Source organism: Danio aesculapii, chromosome 12 (genome assembly GCF_903798145.1).
Source record: "Danio aesculapii chromosome 12, fDanAes4.1, whole genome shotgun sequence".
Lineage (NCBI taxonomy): Eukaryota > Metazoa > Chordata > Actinopteri > Cypriniformes > Danionidae > Danio > Danio aesculapii.
In genome coordinates, this window is record NC_079446.1 from 5,889,338 (window position 1) to 5,905,776 (window position 16,439).

General features: G+C 35.5%; 1 protein-coding gene across 1 annotated transcript; it reads left to right on the forward strand.

Moving 5' to 3' along the window:
* Positions 1–3,701: 3,701 nt before the first annotated feature.
* cep55l (centrosomal protein 55 like) lies at positions 3,702–14,169 on the forward strand. The gene is made up of 9 exons (XM_056469555.1): positions 3,702–3,774; positions 3,962–4,161; positions 5,520–5,780; positions 7,681–7,725; positions 7,815–7,965; positions 9,670–9,911; positions 11,053–11,124; positions 13,204–13,329; positions 13,426–14,169. The coding sequence occupies exons 2-9, from the start codon at positions 3,964–3,966 to the stop codon at positions 13,633–13,635; spliced, it is 1,305 nt and encodes a 434-aa protein (XP_056325530.1). The 5' UTR covers positions 3,702–3,774; positions 3,962–3,963; the 3' UTR covers positions 13,636–14,169.
* Positions 14,170–16,439: the final 2,270 nt, after the last annotated feature.

A 16,439-nucleotide genomic window follows, 5' to 3' on the forward strand; every position in this document is an offset into this window, starting at 1 on the left:
TGGATTGATGCATGGAGGAAGGAAAGAAAGACAGACATACAGACAGACAAGATAGACAGACAGACAGACAGACATAGATAGATAGATAGATAGATAGATAGATAGATAGATAGATAGATAGATAGATAGATAGATAGATAGATAGATAGATAGATAGATAGATAGATAGATAGATAGATAGATAGATAGATAGATAGATAGACAAGATAGGATAGACAAGGTAGGATAGATAGATAGATAGATAAATAGATAGATAGATAGATAGATAGATAGATAGATAGATAGATAGATAGACAGACAGACAGACAGACAGACAGACAGACAGACAGACTGGATGGATGGATGGATGGATGGATGGATGGATGGATGGACGGACGGACGGACGGACGGACGGACGGACGGACAGACAGACAGACAAGATAGGATAGATAGACAGACAGACAGACAGACTAGATAGATAGATAGATAGATAGATAGATAGATAGATAGATAGATAGATAGATAGATAGATAGATAGATAGATGGATGGATGGATGGATGGATGGATGGATGGATGGATGGATGGATGGATGGATGGATGGATGGATGGATGGATGGATGGATGGATGGATGGATGGATGGATGGATGGATGGATAGATAGACTAGATGGATGGATAGATGGATAGATAGATGGATGAGACAGATGGAATAAAAGATGTCTCTCCTCCTCCTCCAGTGAAGCGAACAGTGATGATGTGTAAGTCTACAGGGAGGAGCAGCCGCCAGAAGGGAATAGATTTTTAATGAGGAACCGCATTCTACCCTTTAAATCTGCTGCATGAGACATTTATGACAAATATCCAGAGCTACTGAAATGATCCGAACACTGAACAGCAGGACGACAGACCGCAGGCCTCAGATCAGTGTGTGAACGCTGGCTGCATTTCACCCACCATGACCAGTTCACAGCTGCGTGTGTGTGTGTGTGTGTGGATCCCTTCATTCAGTATTTATTATTTAAGTGGAAATCCTGACAGGCTCGTGGTGAAAAAAGCTTTCCTCCAGCTTTTCCCCTCCTCCCTTGCAGAATCCTGGATTAGCTGCTTTTCTAAGATGGTTGTTGCATTACTAAGCACAAATATATCAAGCTGTGGAGGATTTCTGATCATGAAAGCCAAGCTGGACGACTGTTATTCAACACCCAAATCTCAACCAAACCCTCAGTGGTATAAACAGAGCGGAATTCTGGATGGTGATGTGTGTGAATGAGAAAAGCTGCCAATATATCAGTTTGATGAAGGATAAGTTGTGATAGCATGGTACCAAATGATGAACTATCATCCACAGTTCGAAGTGGTGGAGCAGAAACGTCACACATTGTTCACAGTGCAACAAATCACCAGCAGGTACAACAGTGGTGACCCAGCCAATGTATTACAGTGCACAATTTATCCCAGACTTCTGTGTATGCGCCAATGCCATGCTAGACGCCTGTCATTCAATGCCCGAATCTCAATCAAACCCTCAGATGTATAAACAGAGTGGTATGTGTGGATGGTGATTTGTGTGTGCGTGTGTGTGAATGAGAAAAGCTGCCAACTTATCAGAGTTTGATGAAGGATAAGTTGTAATAGCATGGTATGAAATGATGAACCATCATCCACAGCTCAAAGTGGTGCAGCAGAAATGTCACACATTGTTCACAGTGCAACAAATCACCAGCAGGTACAACAGTGGTGACCCAGGCAAAGTTTTACAGCGCAGTTTATCAAAGACCTCTGTATATGCGCCAATGCCAAGCGACTGTCATTCAATTTCCAAATCAATCAAACCATCAGTGGTATAAACAGAGTGTTTTTTCTGGATGGTGATGTGTGTGTATGTGTGTGAACAGCTGCATCAGCCTGCAGTGTCATTAGTGCAGATTATTGCAGCTGAGTGCAGATGCAGCAGGAAAACCCAAACATCATCCCCCGCACAGCAGCAGCACCACTGACCTTGGCAGAAGAAAGCGACACTACAGAAGCAGAAACTTTCACACTGTCCTCATTAGCCAGCATCAGATCACTCACTGAGCCGTGGCTGCTCTCGATACTGACACTGATGGACATTTAGGCGTTTCTGTAAGAGAAGAGAGACGTTTTAATCTTGAAAGTCATCAAATACTGTAGACTCATTTAGGTAGCCTGTACATCATCAAAAGTCTTTGAGTCATCAAAAACATACATTTTTTAAAAGATTTTTTTTTGTTGACATTTTTGAAACACCAAACACCAAACATTTTAGCAAGTTTACACTGGAAAAAAATATCAGGTTAATTAACAGCTTCTGTAATTTGTGATTTACAAGTGTTTTTCGCAACCCAGGCTCATTCTGAAAACGTAGTCCCGTGGACGTTTCTGGAGACCGCGAAATACATCCCGGGAGGTACGTATTTTTGCAGTGGTTTTTTTCACGAATCCGCGAGAGGCCGCTGTGTGCGCCTTTTTGGCTTCTCAGACGTCTCCCGCGAGTACCGTTCGCGCCCGCGCTGTTCTCGCATAAACCCACCAGAGGCCGCTGTCGAACGAACGTCTGTCCGACTGGCTGGATGATTGACTGGGCGACCGGCCAATCGGCCCAGCCGACCCACCCTCCTCCTTCCCCGAACCCAACCAATTTTACCGATCGACCCGCCCACCCTAAACCCAACCATCAATTTAAAAAAGAAAAGCCCTCGTCTGATTTTTTTTTTTTTTTACCACGTTTACGGATTTTACCACATTCTCGCCCTGTTATGAACTTCTTCACTTTATTTCTTGAATTCTGTTTTAGAACGCAGGGAGAACATGCAAACTCCACACAGAAACACCAACTGACCCAGCTGAGGCTTGAACCAGCAACCTTCTTGCTGTGAGGCGACAGCATTACCTACTGCGCCACTGCGCTGCCATGTGTGTAATTGACCTTTTAAAATGTGTTCATGTAGAATTTTAGCTGGGGCGATACGATGGCTTAGTTGTTATCCCTGTCACCTCACAGCAAGAAGGTTGCTGGTTCGAGCCCCGGCTGAGTCAGTTGGCATTTCTGTGTGGAGTTTGCATGTTCTCCGCGTATTGGCGTGGGTTTCCTCCAGGTGCTCCGGTTAGCCCCACAGTCCAAACACATGCGCTAGGTGAATTGAATAAACTAAGTTGACTGTAGTGTATGAGTGTGTATGGATGTTTCCCAGTACTGGGTTGCAGCTGGAAGGCCATCCGCTGTGTAAAACATATGCTGGATAAGTTGCTGTTCATTCCGCTGTGGCGACCCCAGATTATTAAAGGGACTAAGCCGAAGGAAAATGAATGAATGCATTTTAGCAGTATTGTTGTTTTAATTGTATTTCTGATTAAATAAACGCAACATTGATGTGAATAAGATACAAAAAACACCTATGAAAAGCTATGCAGACTAAATAAAATACCCAGTTCGACATTTTGTTCCATATTTATATTCATATTTCTTTTTCTTTATTAAAATTCTAAGCTTTATAGACATTAAAGTGCTCCAGTAGCCTGTCTGTGAATGTGTATTAGCATTATTTATTAATTTTCTTTTCGGCTTAGTCCCTTTTGTGTATTAGCAATGAAAATGAAATTTGTTCACTCATACGTTACAGAATAAGGGCGCCATCTGTCTTCGCCAGACGGCGTGTCCCGGATATGACGCAGGACGCGCCGTATTTAAACTTGTTTTCAATATCACGGAAGTGCAAAGAGACCGTTTCCACTGACGGGTGTTTCTAAAACGAGACAATTAAACATTCATTTATCGTAAGTCTCTAATTTATTCATTTATTTCAATAATATATTTCTAAAGTAATTATAATTTTGCTGCCTTTTGACTTTCGTTGTTTTCGTGTTTTACTTTGAATGTCATTATCCTTGTCCATTTTTCGTTTCGATTTTGTTATGGTTAGTTTTGCTCATAGATTTTCTTTTTGTCTATACATCACCTCAGACATGGCGGCGAAGGGGGCGAAGGAGACCCTGGTCAATAAACTGGGCTTTAAAAGCAGCAGCAGCTCAAAGTCAGCAGAGCTGGAGGTGGAGAAACTGAAGAGAGAGAACCAGCAGATGAAGAAAAGCCTGGAGGACATGAAGAGAGCTGGAAGACATCAACACACACATCCAGACACTGACAAAGCCAAACTTCTCGAGGTGAATTCAGCTCTTTATCCATCAAATCTATGAGAATTCAAGGCAAGACACCGTGAAAATTCTACAGTAATCACCATACATTTACAATAATTACAGCTTTGATTACATTTCACAATAAGGTTGTTTTAGTTTGTTTTTGCTTACATAAACAAAGAAAAAACACATTTATTGCAGTGTTTATTCATGTTTGTTAATGTTGCACTGCAAAAAATGCTTTTCTTACTAGTTTTTGTCCTGTTACTTGTCCAAATTAGGATAGAGGTAAAGTTGGTTTTATATTCGCACATTAGTTCATTTAGAAGTCTCTGTATTGTTTACCGTGTTACTTTGAAAATTCGATCGGAATAAGCATGCAAGTATTACTTCAAAACAACATAAACACTATCTAATTGACTGTGAACAATGTTGTACTTTGATAGTCATTGGCTGATTAAATGATTTCCCTATTTAGAATTAGCAATTAATACTTTTCTGAAATAATGTTGTTAAGAAGAATGTCTGGATATCTGAATATAAAACCAACTTTAGCTCTGGGCCGGTATAAGATTCTGACGGTATAATTACCTTGGATAAAAATATTGCAGTTTTACGGTGTCACGGTATTGTGATTACTGCTCCAAAACATGTTCTATTTAAATGTCTGGGTAAAAAACATTGTTTTGACCACACTATATTTTAATTTGGGAAACATTTATAATATTTTGGAGCAGTAAACATTTCAGGCTAAATAATTAAAATAAATCATTGATATCTGCTTTCTTCATTAGTTTAAAAACGCAGATTTCTTTACAGTTTAAAATGCCATCTTTGGAGATCTTTTCTGCTGGAGATACTGAAAAAAAATGTAAATAAAAAAAATGTTACATACACCTTAGGAAGGGTATAGCAGAAAATTTTGGTGGTTTTAAAACCTTGGCTTTTCCAAACCGCGGTATACCTTGAAAATGGTTATTACCATTTTTCATTTATTTTGACCATTTATTTATAATTATATATATAAATTCTTAGAGCAAGTAAAAATTGTTTTGTTTCACCTTCAGAAGATATAATTACATTTTAAAAGTAATTCCTTAAAATAAGCAAAATTATCTGCCGGTGGGGTAAGTGAAATGATCTTGTTTTTGCTCTGAAATGTATTGAAATTCTTTTTTTTTCCTGCATAAATCATGTAAATTCTGTACAAATACAGTCATTAAATACAATTCTGTAGCTCCTTTTCAACTATAATTCAGACTCAACATTGCCTATCTTGCGGATGCGTACTTTGCGATATCGATGCTGAAAGGATCTAGCCCTAAATCTATCTATTAATTGGAGTGGAGTATTAATCAGAAGATTTTTGTTACTGTTATCCTCAGAGGATCCTGGCACTGGAAACGCTGCGGGAGAAGAACAATCAGCAGCTGCAGGGCAGGGAGCAGGAGATCTCCGCCCTCCGGCAGCAGCTGCGCTCTGCTCATGGAGAGGTGGTGTCTTCACTGCAGAGCCAGCTGGAGAACAAACAACACGAGGCAGAGCAGAGAGAGAGACAGTATCAGGCCCTCGTGAAGGAGACTGAAGACCTGAAAAACAAGTATTGTGCCGTTTCTGAGAGGTGTGACACTCTAGAGAAACAAAAGGTAGAGCCGCTGAATTTAGACCCTTTAGGTCACATTATGGATTTTGTTTATTTCATTTTACAGTCGACTGTTAAGAACAAGATTCTGACTGAATGATAACCTAGGATAAAAATATCACGGTATTGTGATTACTACTCTAAAATAAGGTCTTTTTAAATGTCTAGGTAAAAAAGCAACACATTTTCTTAGGATATAAAGTTAACTACTGCACTGTTCAGGTCCAGCATGCTGGATGTTGTTTGTTTTTCAAATGTTTGCTGAATCGTGGGATGACCAGTAGCTTTTGATGCTCCACAACCTTTATTATCAGTGTAATCTAATATCAGTCTCTCTTCTAATATGAATCATAATCAGAAGCATAAACAAAGTCTGTTGTAATGTAAATGTATTTATTACGTTCCTGTTATGGGGATTTTGTTCTTGTAGGCGTATTGAAATTAAGTATTTTATTAGTGCACAGTGAGGTCTACACTCTAGATGGCAGCATTTCACCAAACAAACATCAACTAGCCTCTGGAGCAGAAAATATGCCTGACTAGTGTCGAGGAAATGATTACAACTAATTCGTACAACATAATTTATTATTACTGTAAATTGTATAATATTTAACTATAGTGGTTTAATGTTACATACATTATGCATAAAACAAGAATCATATTATATAATGTTATTTTGTTTTCTTTTGTTTTGTAGAATAGTTGTTCATGTATTTGTTTCTTGTTCTAATTCCCAGATATACATTGTTATTGATGATTATTTATTTATTTCTTTATTTAAATTTTTTTAGCAGCATACTATTAATATATTGTGTGACATTCTTTCTCAAACCAGTTTAGACCTCATGGATTCAGCTTAGACTTCAGCTCCTATCTATCTATCTATCTATCTATCTATCTATCTATCTATCTATCTATCTATCTATCTATCTATCTATCTATCTATCTATCTATCTATCTATCTATCTATCTATCTATCTATCTATCTATCTATCTATCTATCTATCTATCTATCTATCTATCTATCTATCTATCTATCTATCTATCTATCTATCTATCTATCTATCTATCTATCTATCTATCTATCTATCTATCTATCTATCTATCTATCTATCTATCTATCTATCTATCTATCTATCTATCTATCTATCTATCTATCTATCTATCTATCTATCTATCTATCTATCTATCTAATGTACGGGTTATTGTTTTGTTTTTCTGCATGATGTTGGAAATAAGTGCTCTTTATCATGACTAATGATGAAAAAAAAAAAAATAATAATAAAGTCTTTGTTTGCTTTTTTGCAAATCCAGTGACATACTCTGTCAGCTGACATGTTGGTAAAATAGCAATTAAGAAATCCTAAATGGGGTTCGTGCGGGTGCTGAAAATTTTTGAAAAATCTAGAATTTTAATATAGTGTTTTCAAGGTTTGCAGAAGTGCTTCGATTTTGCATAAAGTGCTTGAAAATGTAATTGTGAAACATGTTGCTTTTAAATATAATTTGTCTTACTCAATAGGTAATAATAATTAAATATATAAATGTGTATATATTTTAAGTAAATGGGAGTAATTCAACTTTTGGGCTTGGGGCAAACATGTCATCAAAAAAAACTTTAAATATAAAATGTATATAACAATAAAATACAACTAAAATGCTATAACACATGGCATCTGATCAAGTGTGTATGTATGTAATTATGGTGAATTTGCCACACTTGTAAAGTGCTGGAAAAGTTTGAAATTGAAATTGCACCTCAAGAGTCCTTGAAAAGTGCTTCAGTTTAGACTTTAGAAATGGTGTAAGAACCATGCATAACACATACTGCATACCAGCCTTAATCTTGTAACCTTTATCTGGTGCCTGTTCAGTGATGTTTCTGTGTGGTTGTCTCCTGACAGGGGTCTTCTGGCGAGCTTGCGGTGGTGCAGGAACAGTTGCGAGATGTGAGTTTACGACACATGACTTCATTCGAGATGATTCTGCTGTTTTCTGCTAAACTCATTTTTTTTTCTCCACTCTGTTTGTGTGACAGGCTCTGGAGAAGAACCAGCACTGGCTTGTTTATGACCAGCAGCGAGAGGCCTACGTTCAGGGCGTTTTGGCCAGAATCAAGGACTTGGAGACGCAGTTAAATGAAGCAAGTCAAGCACTCCAACAACAGCACAAAGAAGCCAAGTCTGATGGTGAAAACAGCTTAACTATCAATCTTATTCAATTGTATTTATTTATTGTTAAGGATTACATGGCTCATCATGTACACAACAGGAGGATGTTGGTTAGAAGACTATTATTTTGTTAAAATGCCTAAATCTGTAAGTATGCTGCTATACAGGCCTGTTTTATTTACGGTTTGTTCTTTGTAACCTTGTTGACTTGCCAAATTACATGCATCTTCTTAACTAAAGGTCTTAGATGTAAAGTAATTATGGATTATTACAGTTACTTTGCTTTAAAGATGGTGAGGAAAAAAGCTAAATCTGTATTAGATCGAAAGATACATCAGTCATTGTTTTTTTTAATGGCATCACATCCCTCTGAATTGCAATCGAACTTCTGAACAGATTCCAACCCCTACTTAAAATACGGTTTAAAACACAACAGTAGTTGTCATTAGCCAAACAGAATCTGTGGCCTTTTTTGCTATTTCTGCATGTAATTTAGTGAAAAAAATCTGTAAAATAATTTTGGGAGTGCAGTAGATAAAACTTAATGAAAAAATAATCCCTTTATTATACAAGGTTTACAATGCAAATCAAATTAGATCCACTTCTTTAGTAAACAAAGCCAGTCTCTCATATAATATATCTACTAAAAGACAGTAAATATTACTTTATATTATATTAAAGGCATCCAAAATAAAAGTTTGTTTTGACATAATTTAAGTGTGTGTATTGTGTATATTTATTATGTGTATATAAATACACACAGGCATGCGTATATTTGAGAAAATGTTATAAATGTTTAAAATGTGTGTGTGATGCAAAATTATATATACATTTAAATATCTACGTGACAAAATTGTTTTGTTTCTATTTATGTGTGTATCATATAACCTTAATAAATGTATATATTAATATAGTACACCCACATTGTCAAAACAAATATTTAATCAGTTTAATCAGTTAATCAGGATTAATCTTTGCTCAGCACTATATAAACATTTGCATATTAGTCAATAATATTAATATCTGAATATTATTACTGATCTGAATATAAAGATATATTTATAAAATTTTAAGTATATATTAAATAAATGAACTCAATGGCGTAAAAAAACCCGATGAGTTTCTGTGTGCTTAAATTCCAGGTTGGCCTACATATAGTCAAAGTCAAAATTATTTGCCCTCCTGTGAATGTTATTTTCTTTTTCAGATGTTTAACAGAGCAAGAAATTTTTCACAGTATTTCCTGGCATAATTTTTCTTCTAGGGAAAGTTTTATTTGTTTTATTTTGGCTTCAAAAAAAGTTTTTTTTTTATTTATTATTTTTTTTTTATAAATTCCTTTAAAGGTCAATATTATTAGCCCCCTGAAGCACTATTTGTTTTCGATTGTCTACAAATCAAACCACTGTCATACAATGACTTCCTAATTACTCTAACTTGCCTAATTAACCTAGTTGAGCCTTTTAAATGTCACTTTAAGCTGAATCCTAGTATCTTGAAAACAGTCTAGTCAAATGTTACGTGCTGTCATCATGTCAAAGATAAAAGAAATCAGTTATTAGAAATTAATTATTAAACCTCTTATGTTTAGAAATGTGTTAAAAAAATCTCTTAAATAGAAATTAATATTCAGGAGGGCTAATAATTCTAACTTCAACTGTATGTGTCGCGAGGAGGTCTGTGTGAATCGGTAGCATCACCCTTTCTCTGATTTCCCCACAGGTCAGTCTGCACAGGAGGCTCAGCGAGAACTGGAGGTCGAACGGACCAAAGTGAGCCGAATGCAGATTGAGGTGGAGGATCTTCAAGTCAGATATGAGGAGAAGAGCAGGGAAGCAGCTCAGGCCCGAGAGCAGCTGCTGGAGGAGAGGAGGAGAGAGCGGGAGGACAGGAAGAGTTCAGCGGAGAGAGACGCTCGACTGCAGGACCAGCACAGGAAGAGAGAGGCTGAGCTCATCATGCAGGTGCTCATGGAACGAAACAAATCTCCAAAAATATCTTTCTTCCTAGATTTACAATTGTCTAATAGCTTTCTAGATCAATATTGATTCACTTAATCATCATCACGGACATTTTCTCCTGTTAGGTTTTTTTGTGAAAAACAAATAAGGTGTTAAAAATGCTTTGTAAAAAATTACTAATGGAGTTATATTCATTCGTTCATTTTCTATTCGGCTTGGTGCCTTTATTAATCTGGGATTGCCACAGTGGAATGAACCACCAACTTATCCAGCACATGTTTTACGCAGTGGATGCCCTTCCATCTGCAACCCATCACTGGGAAACATGCACTAAGGACAATTTAGCTTACCCAATTCACCTATACCACACATGTTTTTGGACTTGTGGAGGAAACCGGAACACCCGGAAGAAACCCACGCCAACACAGGGAGAGCATGCAAACTCCACACAGAAATGCCAACTACCCCAGCCAAGGCTCGAACCAGCGACCTTCTTGCTGTGAGGCGATTGTGCTGCCCCTGCAGTTATGTCAGTGTTAAAAAAAGCTAAAAATATATATATATATACACAATTTCTCCCACATATGTTACTTCAGAGTTGGTATTAGTGTATATTGTCAATATTGTAATTTATGCAGTTTGAAATTGTCTTGGAAAAAAGTTTTGTGATTTATATTAGTTCATTATTGTGAACTTTTTATTTTATAACATTTATAAAATCAAAGGAATTTAATTCTATCTGTCCATCCATCCGTCCGTCCGTCCGTCTGTCATTGTAGTTATTATTATTATTATTTAATAAATTTTTAATACAGTATATATAATTTTTCTTAATTAAGAAGTATAACAGTGATTTTGCTACTATAACAGCTTTGGGACAATGCTGTACCTGAAGTGTATATCACAACAGTTTTAGCAGTTTAACGCATTGCTGAATTTATTCTACTCTTAGAAAAAAGTACATATTTTTAAAAATTTTTGTACCTTATTGCTTTATTAAAACATTAACAACAAAATATTATTAAAACTTTAAAGCAGATGTGTTTGGTGAATAGCTCATGTTAACCATAAAGAACTTGCAGCTTTTGACCACTCAGCCTCCAGATATATCAGATTTTTAATAGTCATTTTCCTGTTTTGAAAGGTGAACCTATTGCAGAAATCCCTGATGAATCAGAAGGAGGAGCAGAAAAGAATGGCTCTTTTGGAACAGCAGGTAATCAGCTCACCACTGAACACTAAACATGATATTAAGACCAGCTTGCTTCACATCATAATTTATTACTACTATTTTCAACTCTATTCATTTATTCCAAACATACAAATAAAAAAAGCATTCATTCATTCAAGGGATTAAAAAGGAAGCAGTTTTTGTTCAAATACGTGACCCTGCACCACATATTGTTATTCAGTTCTTTGAAATCAAACATATCAAAGATAAATATAAGTCTTTCAGTGATGTATGGACAATATTTGGCTGAGATACAGCTATTTATTTAATTATTTATTTATTTTATTTTTTTATTATAAATTTTAAATAAAATTTTTTAGATTAAATATAAATATTGCAATAATTTTCTTAGAGTTGTTCAGATTAAGTTCTTAGCAACGCATATTGCTAATCAAAAAATAGATTTTGATATGTTTACTGTAAGAAATTGACTTGATCTTGACTCATTCATTCATTTTCTTTTCGGCTTAGTTCCTTTATTAATACGGGGTCGCCACAGAGGAATGAACCGTCAACTTATCAAGCACGTTTTTTGCGCAGCGGATGCCCTTCCAGCCGCAACCCATCTCTGGGAAACATTCACACACATTCACACATACACTACAGACAATTTGGCCTACCCAATTCACCTGTACCGCATGTCTTTGGACTGTGGGGAAAACCGGAGCACCCAGAGATAACCCACGCAAACGCAGGGAGAACATGCAAACTCCACACAGAAATGACAACTGACACAGCTGAGGCTTGAACCAGCAACCTTCTTGCTGTGAGGCGACAGCACTACCTACTGCGCCACTGCGTCGCCATCTTTACTTAATATTACTAATGATATTTGGAATGTATATGCAATACATGGGGCAGCACGGTGACGCAGTGGGTAGCGCTCTACAATGCAATGTATTGCTGTTCCTACCAAATATACCTCTGCAACATGAGAAGTATTTGTGCTCCTGCGTCACATATTTACATTTAAAATATTTAATTTCATGTTTGTTTGTTTTTTATAAAAATTTTTTGCAATCGTTTTCTTCTAGTTCATGACAAAATAGCACAAACACATTTTACAAATGATCACTGGCGGCCTACTAAATGTAAAGCCAGGATGTACACAGTGGTTACAATGGAAAAAGGTACAATATTATAAAAAAAAAAAAGCTGATGAGTAATCTTAAAATGTGTCACTTAAGCCCTGGTCAGATCACACGATTTTTATTGTCTTTTATGAAAGTCACTGTCAGATTATGCGATTTTTTTTTTTTTTTTTTTTTTTTTTTTTTTTTTTTTTAATATATTTATTTGTTTTTGGGGGGATGCTGCCGTAAATATTTAATTGGAACGTAGCGTTACATTACCAAGTTCAGTGGTGCAACACAAAAATATTTAGTAGTGTGTAAATTGTAACTAGGCCCACAGGGAATCTGCGCATGCAGAAATCCGCAGATTTCCACAGATTTTTAGCACATAATTAAGTCTTTGTATTCACTTGTGTAAATGTCTATTTTTTTCTATTTTTAAATTAGTTTAACTATTATTATACTATTATATATTATTTTTGATATATTAATAGTAATATTACAATGTTCATATTATTTGTTTAAAACAGTTTTCAAAGTAATTTTCTGTCTTTTAGTAGATGTATTATATGAGAAGCTTGCGTTGTTTATCAAATAAGTGGATCTAATTGGATTTGCATTGTAAACATTTAATAAAAGAGAAAAACAGATTTTTTTTTACTTCATATATATGGTTTTTAGTTATGATACTCCTAAAATGATTCCGCATAAATCAGCAGATTCTTTTACAAACTTCTCCACAGAAATAGCAAAAAATGTCCTCAGATCCTGTCTGGCCTTAGTTGTAACTTGGTGTCCCTTTAAGTCTCAACTAGGCTATAACCAGCAGTGTGTAAGTCAGAACTTACGCACTGCTGCTGCAACCGGCCCCTAAAGACAGAAACTCCTAAAGGTTTAAAACAAGATTGAGGAACTTTTCATTTTGAGTGAACTATTCCTTTAACTTTTGAGTTTAAACAAGATGATTTCTGTTTCGTTCTCCACCCTACAGATCCAGCTGTCTGCTAAAGAGTCAGAAAATGAAAGACTAGACCGTCAAACTTTACAGCATCAACTGCACAAAGTTTTGAAGGAGCTTCGGAAGGCCAGAGACCAGATCACACGCCTGGAGTCTTCCGTGAGTTTTGCCATATTCCTGAATGTGTCCCGACATGATCATATACATGTCGATGGTATTATTGTGTAATATTGCTGATTCTGCCTTTGGCTTCAGAAGCATCAGAGAGAGTCTCGTTTGTCTGAGCCCAGCTCCTATAACAGGATGGATCTGGAGAGACTGACCATTCAAGATCACATGACGTCTCCATCTAAAGTCCATAACGTACTAGATGAGAGTGTCCTGGAGTGCCCCAACTGTGGCGCATCTTACCCCACCAGCCAACACAGAGAGCTGCTAGCACACCTCGACTACTGCTTCACCTAAAACACTGTAGAGTAACATTGGTGACTTTGACTATTGTAGTCACCATCCCAAAGGCATTTTCAGTGTTTTATATTAGGAAGTATTTTCGTAAAAACAGTAAGTAGTTTCATTTTTAAATTGTAAAAGTTTGAAGAGATTTTCCTAGAATATATCTGTTTACATCGGGTGTATTTAAAAATGTTTTAATTTATGAGCTCAGATGCACATTTTATTTTCTTATTCCCCTTTTTGGTGACGAGGTGGCTCTTTTATACTCCGTTTGCATACATGCATCAATTCATAAAAGAATATTTATCGTTTTCTCCTTTTGTAAATCAGTGCTGTATCTAAAAAAACAACTAGATTTTTTTTCCCATTCAGTCCTTCACTGAATTATATACTTGATTAAATAAAAGGAAAAAGGCATGAGGTCTGTTGGGTGCTTGTTTCCCTGGTTTTCCTCTGTGTTCTCACACCACCTCGGAAGTGTTCCTTATCTAGGAATGACTCATTAGCATCCATCAGTCCTGACCGTGCCAACTAAAGCTGTCTTGAATTAGACTACATGTGTAAATCCTGCATTAAACTATTTAGAGATGGGGATTAGGAGAAACGCAGTAGCTGGAGAATGAGTCCAAAAATGCTTTGATTCTGGGAATGTGGCTTGTATTATTTCACTGCTAGGTGGTGAAATGAGTGACCAAACCTGACAAGTTGTAGTATTTAACATTTATTTATATATATATATATAAATAAATGTGTGTGTGTGTGTATATAAATACATTCATTTATTATATATATTTATATATACATTGTATATAATGTATAAAATTCCTATATGAAAAAGATTTTTTCATTCTAATTGGAACAGTGGCAACTGTCATATGAGAGTGCAAATTTATGAAATGCATTGTATTTTTGATGTGTGTGTGTGTGTGTGTGTGTGTGTGTGTGTGTGTGTGTGTGTGTGTATGTATATGTATATGTATATGTATATGTATATATATATATATATATATATATATATATATACATACATACATACATGCATACATACATACATACATACATACATACATACATATACACACAGTTGAAGTCAGAATTATTAGCCCCCCTTTGAATTTTTTTTTCTTTTTTAAATATTTCCCAAATGATGTTTAACAGAGCGAGAAAATTTTCACAGTATTTCTGATAATATTTTTTCTTCTGGAGAAAGTCATATTTGTTTTATTTTGGATTGAATAAAAGCCGTTTTAATTTGTTTTTTAACCTTTTTAAGGTCAAAATTATTAGGCCCTTTAAGCTAATTTTTTTTCTGATCGTCTACAAAACAAACCATCATTATACAATAACTTTTTCTAACTTTTAACTAATTACCCTAACCTGCCTAGTTAACCTAATAATTCTGACTTCAACTATATATATTTTTATATATATTTTTTTTTGTTTATCAAGGCAGCGTTTCTAAAAATGTAAAATAATTGTTATATATTTATTAAAATGTTAAATAACTGCTTTGTTGTATGTAGTTTCAAATGAAATTATTACTCCAGTCATTGTTGCTTTTATTACTATTACCATAAATAGTAATAATAATAATAATTAATATTAGAGTGATTTCTGAAGGGTCATTTGACTCTGAGGACTGGAATAATGAGCTGAAAATTCATCTTTAAAATCACTGGAATAAATTATTAAATTATAATACAATTTTATACCACTTTTAAAGTTTTATATAGTGCAATCACATTTCATATTTTTTTTTACTGTATTTTTGATTAAATGCAGCCTTGGTGAGCAGGATAATGATTCAGTGATGATTCAATCCTTTAACCTTTCTTTAATGTCAAAATGTTTTGATATATTTTCATGTCTTTTTCCTCATGCTGGACTATTATATGAAGCATTTTTCAGAGGACGCGGGCTACTTTTAACCATTTCCGCAGGTTGTTCTTTAGTCTGCAGGTTTTGCCATATTTGCTACGACATATAGCTTTAAATGTGCTTATATGGTAGTGTTGAAATATTTTACCAATTCTACCAAATTTATATTCTACCACTGATAAAAACAGTGCAAGGATGATGAAACTAAGCACACTTATGTGAGGTGCAGAGGCTCTAGAGAAGACCCTGCATGCTGCTGTTTTTGTTACTATAGTAACAGATTGGCAGAACTCTGCAGGATTGCTGTTGAATAATAACCTAAAAGAAATATGTAGTCTACAGAAGAAAGTCAGTCGATTTATAATTTGATATCTTGAATACTTGGAAAAAAAATATCTATCTATCTATCTATCTATCTATCTATCTATATATATATATATATATATATATATATATATATATATATATATATATATATATATATATATATATATATATATATATATACACACACACACACACACACACACACACACACACACACCATGTGACGGCATGGTCACTCAGTGGTTAGCACTCGTCTCACAGCAACAAGGTTGCTGGTTCGAGTTTTGGCTGGGCCAATTGGCATTTCTGTATGGAGTTTGCATGTTGTCCTCATGTTGGCGTGGGTTTCCTCCGAGTGTTGCCCCCACAAGCCAAATGCATGTGCTATAGGTGAATTGGATGAACTAAATTGGCTGAAGAGTGTGTGTAAATGTGAGTGTGTATGGGTGTTTCCCAATACTGGGTTGTGGCTGGAAGGGCATCCACTGCGTAAAACATGCTGGAATAGTTGGCAGTTCATTCTACCGTGTGGTGACCCCTGATAAATAAGGGACTAATCTGAAAGGAATGAATGTATATCATGCCAGCAGTGAAGTGTGTTTATTATTTGT